We start from the raw sequence: 16141 nt of genomic DNA on the forward strand, positions 1-16141 counted from the left end.
AAAAAGAGAGAGATAGGACTCTCATATTTATGGGTGCTTCATCATGGGGCATGATGAGTATTGCGGTATGGACATTTGGCTCCGTGGCCTAAGAAATGCTGCAAAACTAATTGAGGTGAGTTCCTTTCTCACTAATAATTAAATTTTGGCGAGATAGTTTTGCACTCATTTGTCAAATGTTGCTTCCCTTAAACTTGTCCTTGTTTAAAATCAAGCGAAAGAAATGAACCTATACCGAGAGCATTATTCTTTTAACCGTCTAAATCCTCCGACTTCAATAGGTTCAATCAACTAATAGACCAAAGAAATATGCGATAGTATACCTAATTTTTCTTTTTTTGTTTGCCAACAGGATGGCTCCTTGGGCGAGCTTGTTAGAAAAGCGATATCAGAGTTTTGACACGGGAGCTTGGTGCTGCAATTGAGGTATGTTTTTACTATCACCCTTTCGTTTCAGTATGTTTCCCGATTTTCATTCTCTCTAATGCTTGCGAGCGAAACGCCTGTTATTTAACAGGCTGGGAAGGCTGACTTTGAACTGCTCGAGAAGAAGGCGTAGAATGGGGAGAACCTAAAGTTCCTTCTGGAAAGCAAGGTAAGACCATTTTTAGCATATGGAAGTTATTCTTTATGGCTATATCTTTGATTTTACATTGGCATTTTAAAGAAAAAGGTAATGCTTACAATGTTGATGATGTTTTCGCCATAATTATCTGACAAATACTGAAATTCAGTATTTGAAATCTGGTGAAATCTTAAAAAACTTATTGAGTGTATTTCAAGTAAAATAATGCTTTTCAACCCGCAGAACGTCAACATTTTTTTCAACTTAAAATTAATATCCAAACACAACTTTCAAATATGCTTTTGAATTTTAACATTTTTTAGCATTACATACTTTTTTCTTTTTAAACTTCAACCAAATATTGTTCGAACGTCTACTTAGTTTTTTCACGAGTCAATATTCCCCATGTTTCGAATGATTGACCATTTCTGCTTCTCAACAGTTTGCAGTAATTAAAAAAAACTGTTTAGGCTAACTTTCAAGTTTTTTTGTCACAATATATGCAATTACTAGCTTTGAGTTTGTCTGTTATTTTACTTTGATTTTATTCAAAATTTGCCAGGAACTTTGCGGAGATGATTTTTTCAGTCAGCATTGTAGAAACCAGAGTTTAAAACTTAGCATGGTAGTAAATATAATCTGAGTAGGAGAATGGAAAAAAGATGAGAAAATAAATAGGAATGGCCAAGTGTAGCACCTTGGATATTTAGTAGTTTGAGTTTTTACTTTTCACCACTGTAATCACACACCTGTGGTTTTTCAGTTAATTTTATGGAACTGATTATGCAGAAAGTTGAAGTATTTACCTTGTTATACTTGCATTATGTTTGGATAATATTTTGGTAGGGGTGTCAAATGGGCAGGGCAGGTTAGCGGGCGGGCAAGCCTTGACCTGCTAATATTTGACCCGCCCTGCCCTGCCCTATTTAGCATTTTTTCAAATTTTGCCCTGCCTCGCCCCGCCCCGCCTCGCCCTGCCCCGCCCCGCCCCGTTTAGGCTTTTTTGTATTTTTTTTCTAATTTATAATATTATGTTTATGCATTAATGCTTTTTTTCCTATTATGGAGAAGTGTTCCTTATTAGTTCGTTTTTAAAAATATCAAATATTAAAATAAATTCAAAATAATTTGAAGCGGACTAATAAAATGTTCAAAAGTTATTATGTATTAAAAATTATAATATTCAGAAATGCAAATTGGCTTACACTTTCAAAATGCAAAACATACTACTATAATTGATGTATTGTGTCAAGTAATTTGTGTTCATTTCACATTTAAGAGTTTTGGAAAGATACATGTTTCAAAAAAGTTATTTTTCTCTCTTTCTAATGGAAGATGCAAATAATAATGTTCCATAAAATGTTTATTCTCTTTCTTAAGTTTCAGAAAATTCATTTAATCCTTCTACTTGTAATTTCCACAATTAATCTATTTTAATTATGGATAATTTTATGTTTTTTAAAATTGTGGGACCAGACATCATATAACTCAACAGCTTGTTCAATCATAATGGTATTACCATAAGTATACTTAAGCACATTAAAGGTTATCATAAGTATATTGCACAGGGTACTGGTATTACCATTAAAGTAATAGATGAAACTGGTATCCTTGCTTTCCCTACTGTCCCGTACCCTGCCCTGCCCTGTCCTATTAAAAATTTTCAAAAATAATAATTTGCCCTGCCCTGCCCCGCCCAGCCCCATTAAATTCTTTCCCTGCCCCGCCCCATTTAAGGTTATCCCTGCCCCGCCCTGCCCCAATTGCCATCCCTAATATTTGAGTTGCAGTTGAAAAAAATTCTAAAACTGCAGTTGTGTTTGGACATAAATATCAGTTGGAAAATAAAAAGGGTTGTAAGTTGAAGATTTGAGGGTGCAAAATATGATTTTTACCAGAACTACTGTTTTAATATTATTTGTGAAGGTCGGCGTGAATATAGCCTCTTACAGAAATATAAGGGAAAGTTGCATACAATAGCACCATTCTAGTCCGGCTTTTTCCCAACCTCGAGCATAAGAGAGCATGGTGCACGGTTAAGTTAAATTTGAGTTGCACCTGAAAAAAATTCTATTTCAACTATAGTTGTATTGGACATAAATTTCAGTGAAAAAAAAAGGTTCGTAAGTTGAAGATTTGAGGGTGGAAATACAATTTTTACCGGAACTACTGTTTTAGTATTATACGTGAAGAAGGTTATAGGTTCGAGCCGTGAAAACAGTCTCTTGTAGAAATGCAGAGTAAAGCTGCATACAATAGACCTTTGTGGTTCGATTTTTTTCTGGATCTTGTGCATAATGGAAGCTTAGTGCATTGGGCTGCTCTTTTTTAAGTTCAATTGCTAAAGTTTAGTGTTTGTAAATATAAATGGTCAAATTAGTAACTGCAAATAAAATACTGACTTGATCTTTTTCGTGAAAAATGGTTCACTAATCATGCAATATTAAGTGACTATTATATAGGGGATAGTGAAGGGGATCCTTGGAGCAATGGTAAGGTCGTCTTCGTGTGGCATAAAGGTCACGGGGTCACGGGTTCGAGCTGTGGAAGCAGCTACTAATACTTGCATTAGGGTAGGTTGTCCGCATCACACCTTTGGGGTATGGCTTTTCCCCTGACCCTACATGAACGCAGAATACCTTGTACAACGGACTGATGCCCATCAGAATTGTCAGTATCGTCAAGCTCTGGGAACATAGAAGCTCCTGGTAAGGAGCGTTTCTCCTTAATGAGTCTTATACAACGTAAATCTAAGTTAGTCTATGGTTAATAGGAGTAGTAAAAGATCAAACCCCACCACACTCGGCAGGGAATTCATTATTATTGCTTCATATTCCGATCTATATGACTCGCGGGCAATGTAACATATTGTTTTTTTCGTTTGATTAGAATGTCTAGCAATATTTGATTATTTCTTATTGAATTAAATTTGAAATATCGAGTGCATGACTCATATGACATAACCAAATTTAGACATAAATTACTGAACTTGCAAGTATTAAGATAACAATTACATCTAGCACTATTTTTGGTGGCCACAGAAAGAGGCAATAAATAATACTACTTTTGGTGGCGACTATCTGGATCGCCACAGAAAAGAACATCTTAGGCGCAACTAATACAGGCGATGCAAAAATGACTTTTGCGGCGACTATGTGGTCGCCACCGGAAAGCGAGGTACTTTTGTAATGTCGCCACTGAAAATGGCGATAAAAAGTGAGTTTTAGGGTCTCCGGGGAAAATGGCGGCATACAAATATTTTCTTTTGTGGCGACTTTTTGTGGTCGCCACTGAAAATGGCATTATACAAGTATTTTTACATTACTCATTAAAGTCGCCACTGAAAATGGCATTATACAAGTATTTTTACATTACTCATTCTCCAATGTGATTGTTTTTATCTTATCCAATCTTCTATGATTGCATATTCGTGTTAATACCCACATTTTCATGTAACTCATCTTGTGAATATATTGGACTTCAGAGACTATTATTTACTCTCCTATAACATTAATCGTCCTACAATTAGGGTTGTGCACGGATCGGATTTAGCACATTTCGAATTTCGGATTCTAGAAAATGCAATCCGAATCCGATCCGAATTATATCGGATCGGATCGGATTTTAAAGTTTGGATCGGATCGGATTTCGGATCGTTTTATTATGCCTCAAAGTTACAAACTAATATCTATATTTTCTTTGTAAAAGAGGCAATACATTAAGGAAAAATCATGTTTATGCAATTATGAGAATACTATGGTGCCAAATGCCAATATAGCTAAATCAAGCAATTGTAAAGGTAATAACTTGGAGGAAGATGTAAAGGAAGTATTGACTATCCGAAATTAAAGTGTAGTATTTATACATTGCTTAATAATTTCGAATTTCGGATCGGATTAAAATATACCAATCCGAATCCGATACAAAATCCGAAATTTTAATAAACACAATCCGAAATCCGAAATTGAATGGATCGGTTCGGATTTCGGATATCCGATCTGAATGAACAGCCCTACCTACAACCATTCTTTAGAACACTACTCCATTTCAATCATACCATTCTCTAAGAATAACGAGCATAGATATCTAAATTGTTTACATTTTCCGTTCGATCTCACCAACTTTACTCTTTCTTATGCAAACTAAACTCCCAGTACATAGTCTATATCACTTTTATTTATCTTGAAACCCTTATTCTCTGGAACTTGCAAGTGTTATACATCAGTCAATTAATACACAGCCAATTGCAACATACTTGGATAGAAATGTGATTGTTTTTGCTGTATAATACCACAAGAATAATGTTAAAATCAAGACAAATGAACGAAAAGAGTGTTAAAAGCAAAACAATCTGATCTCTTTGCAACAAATACAACTCTTTTCAAGAGAAACTGAATAGCTGTAATCTATGAAGAGAAGCAGAATAAAACATCATATTTTCATTATCTGTGATCAAGTATAAACACTATATCAGAGCAGTTCACTTCAGAAACTATGACAATTAGAAAATAATCGGAGGCCGATATCTCTTCACATTATACCAAGTCCATTGTTTGTCTGTCTTCAAATTTATCTGCATCTTCAACAAAATTTAGCTACCTCCGGATTTGAGTGTATTACTCAACCTACAATTTTAGAAGAATCAAGTAGGCATGAGGATAGTAGGTATATTGTGTGTGCATGAATGTGTGTGTGTGTGTGTTTTCAACTCATGAAGACATTTCACAAGGAACTATAAATCCAATATGTACAACTGCAAAGCAAAAGAAGAGAAGGTGATCCAGAAAAACGTTTTGCGTAGGCTTGGATCCTGGCGTCCACTGCAAGTTTGACATATATCACTTTGTTTGCCGATCTTAGCTTATCAAATAATCTTTTCTTTTAAAGAAGGCAGCATATGATAAATGGAAATGCTGGATACTAAATTTCTCGTAAAGCGTACCTACAAATGGTGAGAGCAAATAAACCACGTGCACTATAACGTGGACTGGACATAACAAATAAAAACTTCCAATGGTACGAACAAGGTAGGGGTAAGGTCTGCATACACACTACCCTCCCCAGATCCCACGGTGTGGGATAATAGTGGGTATATTGTTGTTATTGTTGTTGTTGGTACGAACAAACCAGTGTTCCGATTAATATTGGTTACATTCGTGCTATATATAACTACCATAACAGCATCAACAAGAAATAGGAATATACGCTCACCAGTCCAAACCCTCAAAAAGGCCCTCTCCTTTGATGGCAGAAGTCTTAAAAATAGCCCACTGCCTATTTTTAATCTTGTGCAACTCTAAGGCCTCGGTCACTGCAGCATCATCAAGTGCACCAGGAAGATCCTGTCAACAATAGAAGACTCTAAATAAATGCTAGCGAATGGATACATTCTCTAACCAAGCCACTAAATATCAGTCAGGATGTTAGTGGGTGTCTGTGTGCGTGTGAGCGAGAGAGAGATAGAACGCAAGAGAGGGGCTAAGAAAGAACAACGATAAATATACTTCAATCCCAAACTAGTTGGAGCCAGTAATATGAATCCCCTATTTCCAATTGCACTCTATTTGGGACTATTTCATTCCACTAACAAATAGTCTGTCTTTTAAGACAAATTAGGGATTTTCTAAAACTAGAGGTTTTCTAAATCTCAATACCACAAATTTGATACTAAATACTAACGCAAACCTACAGCTTTGTAATAAAAATAACATTGCATTACTCCAGGATCAAATGAATCAAAGCTTCTTTCTCAGCTAATTGGAAAAAGAAGCAGCAAGGACACAAACCTGCTTGTTAGCATATACGAGGACAACAGCACCTTTTAACTCTTCCTCCTGGGAAAAAAAGGAATACACATCATCAATGGTCATACTCACAAGTAAAACACATCGTAAATGCCCTCACAAGTCAATAAATGGTTGGAATCAAAGCTCAACTAGAAATTAGAAGATGCAAAAGAAAAAAAAATGTTTGATGGTTCAGATGGCTTCCTGGAAGTATAGCTCTGTGTTTCTATAACTTTTTATAGCTCTTCCTAAAAAGTTGCACCTCTGGTACCCTCACGAATGCAATTCTGCCGCTGACAGAGATTATTCCCCACTCGCTACAAAATGGCTTATTTACTGAGCAAAAATTACAGAAGGAAAAATTAAAAGGAAAAGCACGTATTGGAGCAACCTTTCCACTTTCAGGTCCTTTGCAAAGTCCCTCCGCGAAGCTTTTGAATTGAAGGACACATGCCACTTTCAGGTCGCAGACTTACTACAACTACAAAAAAACACTCTAAGAGTTTTGAACTTCCGTCGTTCAGTCCCAAACAAGTTGGCGTCGGTTATATAATCACTGACCATGTTTCTCCATTTAAACTCATCTCAGGCCAATATTTTATAAAATAAAAACAAAAAGTACTAGAAATTCTCTATAGTTTCTAATGGAATATAAATCTCTAACAAGGCTAAACTTCTAAAAAGCATGCAGCTGAAGTAAACATACTAATATGACTAAAACAAATTCCTAAATTATTGGTGTCACCTACATAGATCTTTTTCCTCCATTGTGTCCTATCTTTGCTAAGTCTACATGGATTCAGAGAGATTGCAAAATTTATATGAGATTTTAGGTCTACCTCGTTCCCTGTCGTTGAAAGAGCAGTCAAAGAAATTATTGTCAATCAACTTGCACCGCAGAAAAGAATCTATTGCCAATCAACTTTTAGAAGTAAGTCCTATTGAGAGAAAAAGTCGCAGAAGACCTCTTTAGTGCCCGATCAGATTTTGCAAGCTCGATCAAATAACAAGTTCCAGAAGAACTGATTTGAGAACCTAAAAAATCCCTCTAACGCTGAGACCTCCCAGAGCGGAGCTTTACTCAATACTAACCCAGTTTCTTTTGATAAATTCAAAGAAATTCATTTACATGCACCAAGATAATGCTCAGAAATAGCAAGTATTTAGCATTGCTCTTCCAAAAAATTATACATCCAAACTATCTAAACAGGAAGAAATGTTCTTTTTATACTAGGAGTATAACTGAAAGCACGAAGAAATTTGATCCTCCATGGAGGTTTTCCAACTACATCAGACACCTTTCTATTTCTTTTCCCCCATATCATCCAAAAAGTTCATGTCGGGTTCCCCTCCTATATTTCCCTATCATACTCAATTTCTATATCACTAGGGTTTCCTCCATTTCCGGGGAGCAACTAAAATATGTTGACAACCAAATAAACAAACTCCATAAGTCCTATGTGAATTTGCAACGAAGAAGCAAATACCTATGTCCTCTCTCTTAGTTTTGCACATATAACACCAACTCACCATTATAAAGCTACTTTTTAGGAACTTCGTCTTCAACATACACTTGTACAATGGTTTCTCACCTCTGATATTATTCAGAGAAAAGAGACACTTGCACCTGGACCTCCCCATAATATGCTATCACTGCCTCCTAAATAACAACACTGGAAAATTTCTTAGATGTTCCTGAATTGGTTTTCTGAAAGAAGAAAAGTTCACTTGTGCATCCCTCCAAAATAAGCCTGACACCATCTCCTCCTCTGTTTTTGGCAAATGACTAACTAAGTTGGAGGCCTCCTTTAAGGTTTTCTCCTCCAACCACATATCTAACAATAAAACGTTTTGCAAATACGTTTTCTCTACCAAAAAGCTAATGTATTTCAAGAAATCACTCTCTTTTTGAGAAGGTGATAAATTTAATTGATCCAGTTAAGCATGTGCTGTAAAAGATATTTACAAAAAGAATAAAAAAATGTACGTCCCTATCCCATTAAAGTGAAAATTTTCTTATATATACTCCCTCCATTTCAATTTATGTGAACCTATTTACTTTTTAGTCCGTGTGACCACTTTCCCTATTTGGAAACCATTTACCTTTATGCAATAATTTATAGCCACACAAAATATATGTGCCTCATTTTACAACACAAGTTTAAAAGTCTTCTATCTTTTCTTAAACTCCGTGCCCACTCAAATGGGTTCACATAAATTGAAATGGAGGGAGTATTATTTTTGTTGAGTTCTTGTTTATTTAGTTATTTTATTACAAGGTTCATTTTGGTATTCTTTTAAAATTATGCTTTACTTCAATGAAGTGTGCGCTTCACTTATCCCTTCCTGCTTAAAGGTGGTGGATCGCTTTGTTGCGCTTCTCGCTTTTAACAACACAAGTCCGACGTTTCTAAACATCTTCAGGTTCCATTTTTTCAACTTACTTCTCAACGTATTCAACTTTTATATGTGCTATTCAATTTATGAGAAACGCAACGTCAGGAAGCTTTTGAGAAGCTTTGAATATTCAAAGAAATTCTTTACATTCAAACAGATCTAATAGTATTATTTTCGATCCATGGTTATGATATTATCGGCAAATCTCTCCTTTTGCATTTCATGCTCAATGCAGCTTTGTGTTTGGGAATTATCTACTAGATCTTTGATTCATTACAAAACATTGTTTGAAAAAAGTACAAAAGGAAGCATAGCGTTTCTTCGATTGCTTCTGTTTGTTGTGGGGATGAGACTATGTATTTCGTACATTTTACTGTTTTAGCTTATGCTTCGGCTTAACTTTCTGCTTTTCAAGTTTTACAAGTTTTAAATATCTTAAAGCCAGTTCTTGGGGTATTATTGTGTGTTTCAGAAATCCTTCACTTAACAGGAAAACATTGAAAAGGACAGATGTAGCTCTTTTACAATACTAGCTGGTGTTCTGGTAAATCAAGTTTGTTTAGCTGTTACTCCCTCCGGTCCACAATAAGTGACCAATTTGCTTTTGGCACGCCCATTAAGAAAATACTAAATTCTATACAAAAATACCTAGTATGACTAAACTACCCTTAATTAAATATTTAATGTGAGGAGTAAGAAAACTTTTTAGGGATATGTACATAAGGGTAATTTTGTAAAAACAAATTGAATTTTTTCTTGATTATATAAATGGACACTTATTTTGGACCAAAATAAAAAAATAAATTCGTCACTTATTGTGGACCGGAGGGAGTATTATAATACCAACATAAAAAGATATGGCATACTTAGCATCAAATGGTCACAATAGAACCTAATAAATTCACCAAGCAAAACATACATAAGAGCAGCGAGGAAAAGGTACCTCCAATATGGCATGGAACTCCTCTTTAGCAACCACGAGCCTATCAGTGTCACTTGAGTCAACAACGTAGATTATAGCTTGCGTATTAGGGAAATAGCATCTCCAGTATGGCCTAAGCAGCAAAAGAACCCATGAAAGGACCTTTCAAAATTTGACAAAATCACGAAATGGGAGATGAGATAAACATTACGATGGCAATCAAAAGAACAGACATAGTAGGTACATAGGATCAAAAGAAGACTAGATAAACATTATGAGGCTTAAACATGCAACAAAGAGCGACTTACGAGAACCTACTGCACATATGGACCTTGTATGTCTAAAAGCCATTTAAATAGATCCGTTTTCGAGGCACTGAATCAATTAAGTTACCTCCCCTCCCTCACCCCCTCACCCTCCCCCTCCCCCTCCAACAAAAAATCTCACAGAAGAAAAGGCAGGTTTGACTTGGCTTTTACTCACGCCTGAAGACATGTCAACATAAAAAGTATGCCAAACGTGATTATCCAATTTAATATCCTAGCTTATAGCCTACAACCTGGGAATCTGATACATATTGTTCCTGTTTAGATGGATAAGCGTCTATAAATTTCCAGCAGTATGTCAATGAAAAGTTGTAGAGATTTGTACAAAAGGTAGGATAAAAGCATAAGCTAGCTTTGCCCTCTCAAGATTCATGAATATCAGTAGTAGAGCCCAAATATATAGAAACCTTCAGATTATTGCATTCACTTGTTATCTGATTTGCCAAAGAAAAGCCCATAGATGGACCAAAGAAATCTCTTTCCCTGGTTTCCTATCTAAACTAACAAGCAGAGACAAGATATTTTGTGCTTCTCAAAACAAAAGAAATCTTTTTTTCCTCAATCGATACGGTTAAGGCACTGAGACAGGATCTTCAAGGTAAAAATTATTGCATAAAGAACTCTAATCTCCTAGTATGTGTAAACGCCAAACCACTGTATAATTTTAATGCAGATCAGGAAAGATACTGCATCTACATAGAACAAATCAAGTCTTGAATACATTGAACTTCAATTTTCAGCTTCATAATCCCAATTTAACTTGTTGTTTGATATCTTCAGTGATGAGCCAAATCCTAGATTCCATGGAAAGAAAGAAATAATTCCCTTCACTCTAATTTTGCAATCACTCCTATATCCAGTTTTTATATATTATAATCCATCGAATCTCATCAGAGCATGGAAACTTGGAGGTAAAGAAGTGAACCACTTATGACATTGGCCATCAAGTAAAGCACTGTAGAGATTAACTAGATGCATGCAGTATGATGATTATTTGTAAAAGAGATCAGCAGACTGCATTAATCACCTCAAATACAAAAGAGATGAAGGATAGGCTGATGGGCAAGATGAGTATATTAATCAACGAAGTTAACATCCACCATGCACATTAGTAGATTTTAAGATAGATATAACAAATAAAAGATATATATTTCTTTTTAGTATAAAGTTTTGGAGCCAATTAGAAGTTACCTGATACTAGTCTGACCCCCTGGATTATCATAAAAAAGAAAAAAAAAGAAACATTATTAGAAGAAAGAAATATTCTTGATTCTAGATAGAGATGAAAACAAATAAAAGAGATGATATGCACAAGAAATCAACGAAGAAAATCTATCAAGAAACACCGAAACGATTAAAGCAATAATTTTAAAGAAGAAAGGAAACAAGATGAGAGGAAATGAGAAGAGTCCTAAACCATGGTCGTTGGTATGAACAATCAGAAAAACTTGCATTATTACACTTCATTTTTTATTATGATGCCAAGGTTTACATTAGCATTCTCTAAATGAGATCTAACATTCCACTTTCGCTGCTTGCCTTTGAGCAGAAACAAAATTTTAGTTTTTATTTTCCATCCCATTTTCCTTCTCTGCCTAAAGCTCATCCGACCTCAACAAAGGCTTTCTAACCTTTCTATATGTTACTCTTAGTCGAAACTTACAATGAAATAGAAAAAGAAACTTTTTTATAATTGCAGTGTCCAGGCCAGATTGGGCGCATCTCGACTAATCCACGTGGTATCTGCTACCTCCCATCATCATAGGTACCGGGTAACTCTGTCCACTAAAGCTTGGACATGTGGGAAGAAATCACCTAATATTTTTGCCTCCATTGGGATTTGAACCTGAAACCTTATGGTTCTCAATCTACTTCATCGACTACTGGGCCACACACTTGAGTGCGATATAAAAAAACACACTTGATGAGAAAAGCGTAAACCACACACTTGATGAGAAAAGTGTAAACCACTTGAGAATGTAGCTAAAGGAATCAGGTACTTCTTAAATTAAACTAAGTTGAATAGTGAACTTGTTCGATGACCATCATCAAAAACTCTTGCAGTAAAACGAGCTAATAATTGATGATATAAAGACATGCAATATTCATACACCGCATGAAACTGCACATGCTTTTAAGCAGCAAGCGGTGATATCACATGCTGAGAATTGCGTCTTGAGATAAATCCAAGACTTTGAATCTTTTTCCAGAGGGAAGGTTAGCCACATAGATTGCTTTATGCAAAGTGTTCTTAGAATCTTGAGTATTAAGTTTTCATTCCAACTTCTTTTTACACTCCCTTTTTGTCCAACACAATTTTTAGTGTAAAAAGACAATGATGGAGAAACCTCATTCCACCTATATCTTGGGATCTTATATCCTGCCTAAAACCCAAAGGAAAAAGTGAACATTTCGAGACTGACAGAGATATCAAATATAAAATTAAAAACATCCCTTCTCATAATTTACTTCTATTAAAGAGATAATGAAGTAATTAAACGTGTGTTTTCTCTAACAGGCAAAGGTCCTGGGTTCGAGTCCACCGCCACCCAGTACAAAAGAGAATCTCCACATGCTTGGCCCAAGAAAATGAGTTTAGCCCGCACATAAGGGGGCGACACGAGATGTTTATTGCTTTCTTACACAATGTTAGGTGTCATAATCGTGTTGTTGCCCCTTAAACGGAAAAAATAACAGATTTATTTTGAAGGTAGAAGAGGCACTAATGTGCAAATGAAACTGCATAACATACAATGCCACAGCTATGAAGCTGGACAAGCTCTCGAATTCCTTTTTACACAATCTTCATTGTACCAAAAGAGAAGTATGTCGCTTAATAGGTTGTATAGCCTCTAATCGACTTTCTTTTTTTTTGAGAAGGACCCTCTAAATATATTTATCTTTGTTAATTGACTTTCTCACATGGAAATATACTAGTTTGCAGTTTAAAGTTTCATGATATTATATTACAGTTGATCTTTTGCTAAATTGAACAATTTTTCTTTCATTTCTCCTTTTGTTTTCCTGGTTTCTTTAATTCAGAAAGGCTTGAGTTTCAGTTGAATAAGACATGCACTTTCTATGGAATATGGTGAACTCAACCCCCCCCCCCCCCCCAAAACAAAAAAAACACCCTACCTCGGAACATCAGAGGTCGCTCTTCCCCACTTTGCTCCACTAGCGACTCAACACCCAACCTTATGGTTGGAGGCGAAGGATCTTTCCCACTAGGTTATCCCTCCTTTGTCAAGACATGCACCTTAATTACTAAGCTTTATGATGAAAAATGCGACCAGTAACACAAAGCTTACACGTGACTTAATTAGAGATAAATGAAACTTTTTTATGACTTCCATGACATGATTACTTAAATTTGATTCTGAAGGCCCATGACCATACCCATTGAACATATTTAGCCACATAAAAGCATCAACGAGCACGAAATTACTGTCTTAAGCGAAAAGCTGAAAAGGATTGAACTAACTTCAGAAAAATAAAGCTGAGATTGAGCTCAATCAGAAAACTGGGCAGAAGAGAAGTATTTCTTTTCTAACAAAATCTAGTTAAGGTTCAGCAAAAATTTGACCAAAAGTTTCTTAAAAGCTAAACCATTCAATTACCATAACATTGACCACAAAAACTCAGAACATAGAGAACAATTAGATTGAACTTCACTCAAGAAAATTTTCCTTTAGATCACGAAATGGCATCCAAAATGAAGCTACGACAAGTTGGCTGCAAAGCTCAAATAAATCAATCATCATACCTAGATCCCAAACTTGAAACTTTATATTGTTATACTGCACCGTCTCAACATTAAATCCAATTGCTGCATCATGAAAATAAAAAACATAAATCAATAAAACCATCCATTACAAAACAAAAGGGAGAGATACAAAAAGAAAAAAGAAAATCCTCTCTTCACTTAAAATGTGTGAGTAAATGCAATGAAGTGTTAGCTCGATGATTAATGTGGAGGCTGAGGTTCAAATTCAATGGATGTATGGGTTTGCTTCCATCTAAATCTTGATGCTCTCCTTACTAGTGTGTGTTAGGCGGTAGCAATGATTTTAAAGCAAAAAGCTCAAAAAAGGAACATGGTCCATGGGACTTGAAGTTAAAAGCGATAATTTGAAGTGAAGGGCACAATACATGACATTAAAAACAATATTAAAAGCATATATGAATTTAGTCCTGTTACCTAACTCAAAAAAGCATATATGAATTTAGTACTATACTGATCAAATTGCAATTAAAATAACTAATTTCAGTACTCAATATGCAATAATGCTGATATTTGTCCAAGTTTTTGAAGTTGATATTAAAAGAAGTGACTGCTTCTCGTGATTACTTTGTGCATCATTTTTTAAGCGTCACACTTCCATAGAGCGCATAGCTTCACCCACGAAGCGATAAGCCATCCGCTCACATCACTTCATTAGTTTAAGCGACAAAGGGATAACTTTTACTAATGATACTAGGGGTGAACATTTCCAACCCGTATATGGCACATAAATTTCTGTAAATACGATTCTACCTCATCACAAAAAAAGAAAAAAGATCACAAAATTGTGGCCACCGTAATTTCATATTCACTAGAAAAAGGCCTAAATTTATCTCTATTTGACCTGGCATTAGTAATAATTCCTCTTCCTCCAAAATGGTCGTCCCGTTTCTCTTTCAAGACTTAAAATAAGTGGTCTTTTTAACTAATATTCTTAAAAATGAAATCTTAGGTCTTTGGTATAAGAAAAATGGCAACTTATACAAACTCTTGTATCGATTTGAATATCATATTCTTTTATGAAATTTTTTTATTAAAGGTGGTGGTGGTCCAAGCTTGCCAAAATCTCGACTATTCCACCGAGTACCTACGCACCTCGACTATTCCATCAAGTGGGTCTTGCTACCACCATCAGCACATGTACCAGATAACTTTGCCCACCATAGCTAAGTGTTTTTTGCCTCCACTAAGATTTGAACTGAGACATCATGGATCTCCCCTCACTTTGTCGACCATTAGACCACACCCAAGTGGTTGAATATATTATTTCTTTTCAAGTAGGATTAATTTATACTTGGTTTAGTTTGAAAATTTTGGTAAGAATGATCCAAGCATAAAGGGAACAAACAAATGTAGAGGAAGAGTGACATAAGTAACCATTCACTTAACTAAAAGTGATCTTTACACAAATATGAGTATGAAATAAGAAAGAATACTAACTTGGAATAGTGGAAACTACTTCACCCATCTGAAGCCGATCTGCATATTACCCCAAAAAAATTAAACATCATATTAATCAAATTTTACAACAAAAAAAAACCAGAATCCAAATCACAAAAGGAGCAAACGGGTATAAAGAAAAAACTAATAAATCATACAGAGAATGGTAGTTTTTCCAGCATTGTCGAGTCCAAGAACTAAGATCCGAGCTTCCTTATTCCCAAATAACGATGAAAACAATCGCGAAAACACTAATCCCATTTGCCCCCCTTTTGCTTTGCTTTACTTCTATGTATACAAAATCAAAAAAAGATCAGATCTAATTAGCAAATTATGAAATGTAGTGAATATTTAGACAAGAATATTGATATACAGTAAAGGGAAAAAGGGGAAAATTCAGATTTGTGATTGAAAGTGAATTACCAGAGAAAGCTCAAGGGTCTGCTTGGGGATTTGTTTAGTTTTGGGGTTAAGTATAGTGGAGAAATAAGTGTGAATGGAATGAGCAAAGAGACATTGGAGTTTGAAAACTAAGGTTCTCTTTTACAAAAAATTAATTAAAATAATTAAAAAAAATAAAGAAAATAAAGTTTTGGGAGGATTAATATAAGATTGTATCATAGAGATTAATGATGGATGAATTATAATATAGAGACTATTTTTTAAATAAATAAAGTATAAAATATGCATTTACTTTTTCAAAAATTAATTTTAGCATTTCTATTTCACTTTATATATCACATATATAATAAAATAATAAAAAAAAATTTACATTCCTATCCCACTTATGAAACCTTTTTACCCTACATGTTTAAGGTTTCACTTAATTACATTTAGTATACCAAATTACCATTTATATACCATAATTAATTAAGGGTATAATTAATTATGGTATAGAATTGGTAATTTGGTATACTAAAT

General features: G+C 35.0%; 1 protein-coding gene across 1 annotated transcript; it reads right to left on the bottom strand.

Moving 5' to 3' along the window:
* Positions 1-4820: 4820 nt before the first annotated feature.
* Positions 4821-15753, bottom strand: LOC109219965 (ADP-ribosylation factor 1). The gene is made up of 9 exons (XM_019384428.1): positions 15644-15753; positions 15379-15508; positions 15221-15259; positions 13763-13825; positions 11188-11206; positions 9692-9803; positions 6352-6399; positions 5777-5907; positions 4821-5190 (listed from the first exon to the last, which is right to left on the bottom strand). Exons 2-9 carry the CDS (start codon positions 15479-15481, stop codon positions 5157-5159), a joined length of 549 nt encoding a protein of 182 aa, XP_019239973.1. The 5' UTR covers positions 15482-15508; positions 15644-15753; the 3' UTR covers positions 4821-5156.
* Between the last annotated feature and the right edge of the window lie 388 nt (positions 15754-16141).

The sequence above is a fragment of the Nicotiana attenuata genome, unplaced genomic scaffold (assembly GCF_001879085.1).
Source record: "Nicotiana attenuata strain UT unplaced genomic scaffold, NIATTr2, whole genome shotgun sequence".
In the NCBI taxonomy this organism is placed as follows: domain Eukaryota; kingdom Viridiplantae; phylum Streptophyta; class Magnoliopsida; order Solanales; family Solanaceae; genus Nicotiana; species Nicotiana attenuata.